Here is a 2,335-nt window from a genome sequence, read left to right as displayed (position 1 = left end):
ATGCAGAAATTGGTCCATGATGCAAACATTTGAGAAAATATAAACTTCACATGCATACACGATCACAAAAGTTCTGAATATAAATACATATCTTCGAATCCTTACCATGGTTGACCGGGTGTTCAGGCGTTAGTGTCAACACCACGTACGATAAGAAGTTGATGATAAAAATATTGCCCCCGTCTGTACGGGGGTCATAATGGGGGTCTAACTTGAAGAGAGAGTGCTGGCGATAATTGACTGTAATATCTCTTGGCGCACCTACATGGAAGTGCTCAGACTTCATGATGCGGTCTTGGATAGTTCGCAGAGGTGTGGGAACCTAAAGGTCAGGGGTAGCGGAGGGCGATACGGGGTAGGTAGATAGGTATAAGAATATAGTCAATGTATAGCATAGTATACACTAAGCTTCCTAGATATAGGTACCAAGTGTTGAGCATGCACAACAAGCAATTCGTTTAATGCACCTAACTAATTTTATCACTAAATCATTTTAACACTAAATTAATTTTAACACTAAATTAATTTTAGTACACTTGAGCAATTTCAGTGCACTTAGCGGATTTTAATACGCTTATTCACTTTAATATACTGAACGCAATTTGACGCACTCCACTAGTTGCTCACAGGATGTATATGCATGCACAATACTTTAGCCGTCGTATCTTGCGATATGGTTTAATCGTGACACCTGTTCGATCGAAGTGACTGGTATAACCAAGCTAAACTGGGTGTAAGTAGGTAGATAAACCATACATCAACGAGGATGATATATATATATATATATATAATATGTACATATACGTATATATAGTGTTATCAATAGCTAAGCGGAAGTCGGTCGATCAACTTGCTTAGCTGTATATATCGCAATATATTCATGTATATATATATACATCCACAAGCTACTATATAGTGTAAATTGACACACACATATATATATATAAATATATACATATATACACATATAATCAGGCTCACACCTTGAACGTATCGAAGTCGTCTCCATAGCCCCACGGACACGCAACATTGGTACCTTCCGGTCGACCGGTCATACGCACACTATTGACCTTGTTCATCTCTTTCCGCAGCACTTTATCTTTACTATTGCCACGCAGCACCCGTATCTGAGTATTCGTGTGCACAAGAGTTGTTCAATGTAAGTTTTGGCTGAGGTGTGTGCGTGTGCCTATACATGGTCCTGGTCGTGAACGAGAGTATCCGAATGAACGTTCGCGAAATTAGATGCACGTATGTGTGTGTGCGGACCCGATGATACGTGAGCGCTTGAGGCCGAAGTGCGTGTATGTGTGTGCAAATGAGCTTAGACTGGCGTGAGTAGCGTTAAATTCATCGCCAACTATCCTCCCCTCTCATCGACAACGTAGCACAGTCTTCGACATAATAAATATCATAACCCTAAAACCCAAGGCACGCCGCGCAACTAAAATAGTCCATGAAATCTATTATAGATTTACAGACCTGAAAACTATCTAGAGCATATCATCGTCCCTAATCCGTCTGCAGGCATCCACGTACCAATGCATGTAGGTAGATTAGCATATATAAATGTGTGAAAATGTGATAATATAAATGTGTGATAATGTGATTATATAATGTGTGGTAGTGTGATTATATAATGTGTGAAAATGTGATTATATAAATGTGTGATAATGTGATTATATAATGTGTGGTAGTGTGATTATATAATGTGTGAAAATGTGATTATATAAATGTGTGATAATGTGATAGTTCCAAAAGTACTCGTAGCGGATTCATATTTTGATAAACCACGGAATCCATAAACGCGTTTAACGCAAGAATGGTTTGCAGATTACCACAAGCGATGGCGCGGATGGGACTCTCGTCAGAATTAGCGGTTGGGGTTGGTCTGTGACACGTACACACATCCCAGCGTACATACATACATACATACACGCATGCACATACACGAACTTGCATGTGTGCATGTACACTAGAGTACAACCCTAAACCCTAAACCCTAAGCACACATATCCTCACAGTACGAAGGCAGCACGACTCAGCTAGGATAAAAACATCTGATTGCCTCGGGGCTGTATATGTAACACGCATCGCATTAGCCTCATATGTTTCATTCGTATACAGAAACCTATCCCGAGAATTGCGGCAAGACACAGACATACGACGAAATCACATTCGCAGCATACCTCTCCCACGAGGTACAGGAGTATAACACACAGCACACACGCGTGCAGAAACGTACAGACACATACAAGGCAGAAGCATACAGTCGAATGCAGAAGCATACATACACGTACAAGACAGACACATACAAGGCAGAAGCATACAAAAG

At 40.5% G+C, this 2,335-nt stretch overlaps 1 protein-coding gene across 1 annotated transcript in view; it reads right to left on the bottom strand.

The window, feature by feature from the left end:
- Positions 1-1,055, bottom strand: part of SARC_11680 (hypothetical protein) — a gene marked incomplete at its 5' end in the record, with an annotated part of 5,283 nt that extends 4,228 nt beyond the window's left edge. The window contains 2 exons of the mRNA XM_014294227.1: positions 106-322; positions 984-1,055. Coding sequence (XP_014149702.1) covers positions 106-322; positions 984-1,055 — 289 coding nt within the window. The remainder of the gene's footprint in view (positions 1-105; positions 323-983) is intronic.
- Between the last annotated feature and the right edge of the window lie 1,280 nt (positions 1,056-2,335).

This window comes from Sphaeroforma arctica, assembly GCF_001186125.1.
Source record: "Sphaeroforma arctica JP610 unplaced genomic scaffold supercont1.1819, whole genome shotgun sequence".
Lineage (NCBI taxonomy): Eukaryota > Ichthyosporea > Ichthyophonida > Sphaeroforma > Sphaeroforma arctica.
Note: the sequence above shows the minus strand (reverse complement) of the source record. Positions and strands in the feature narration are given on the sequence as shown.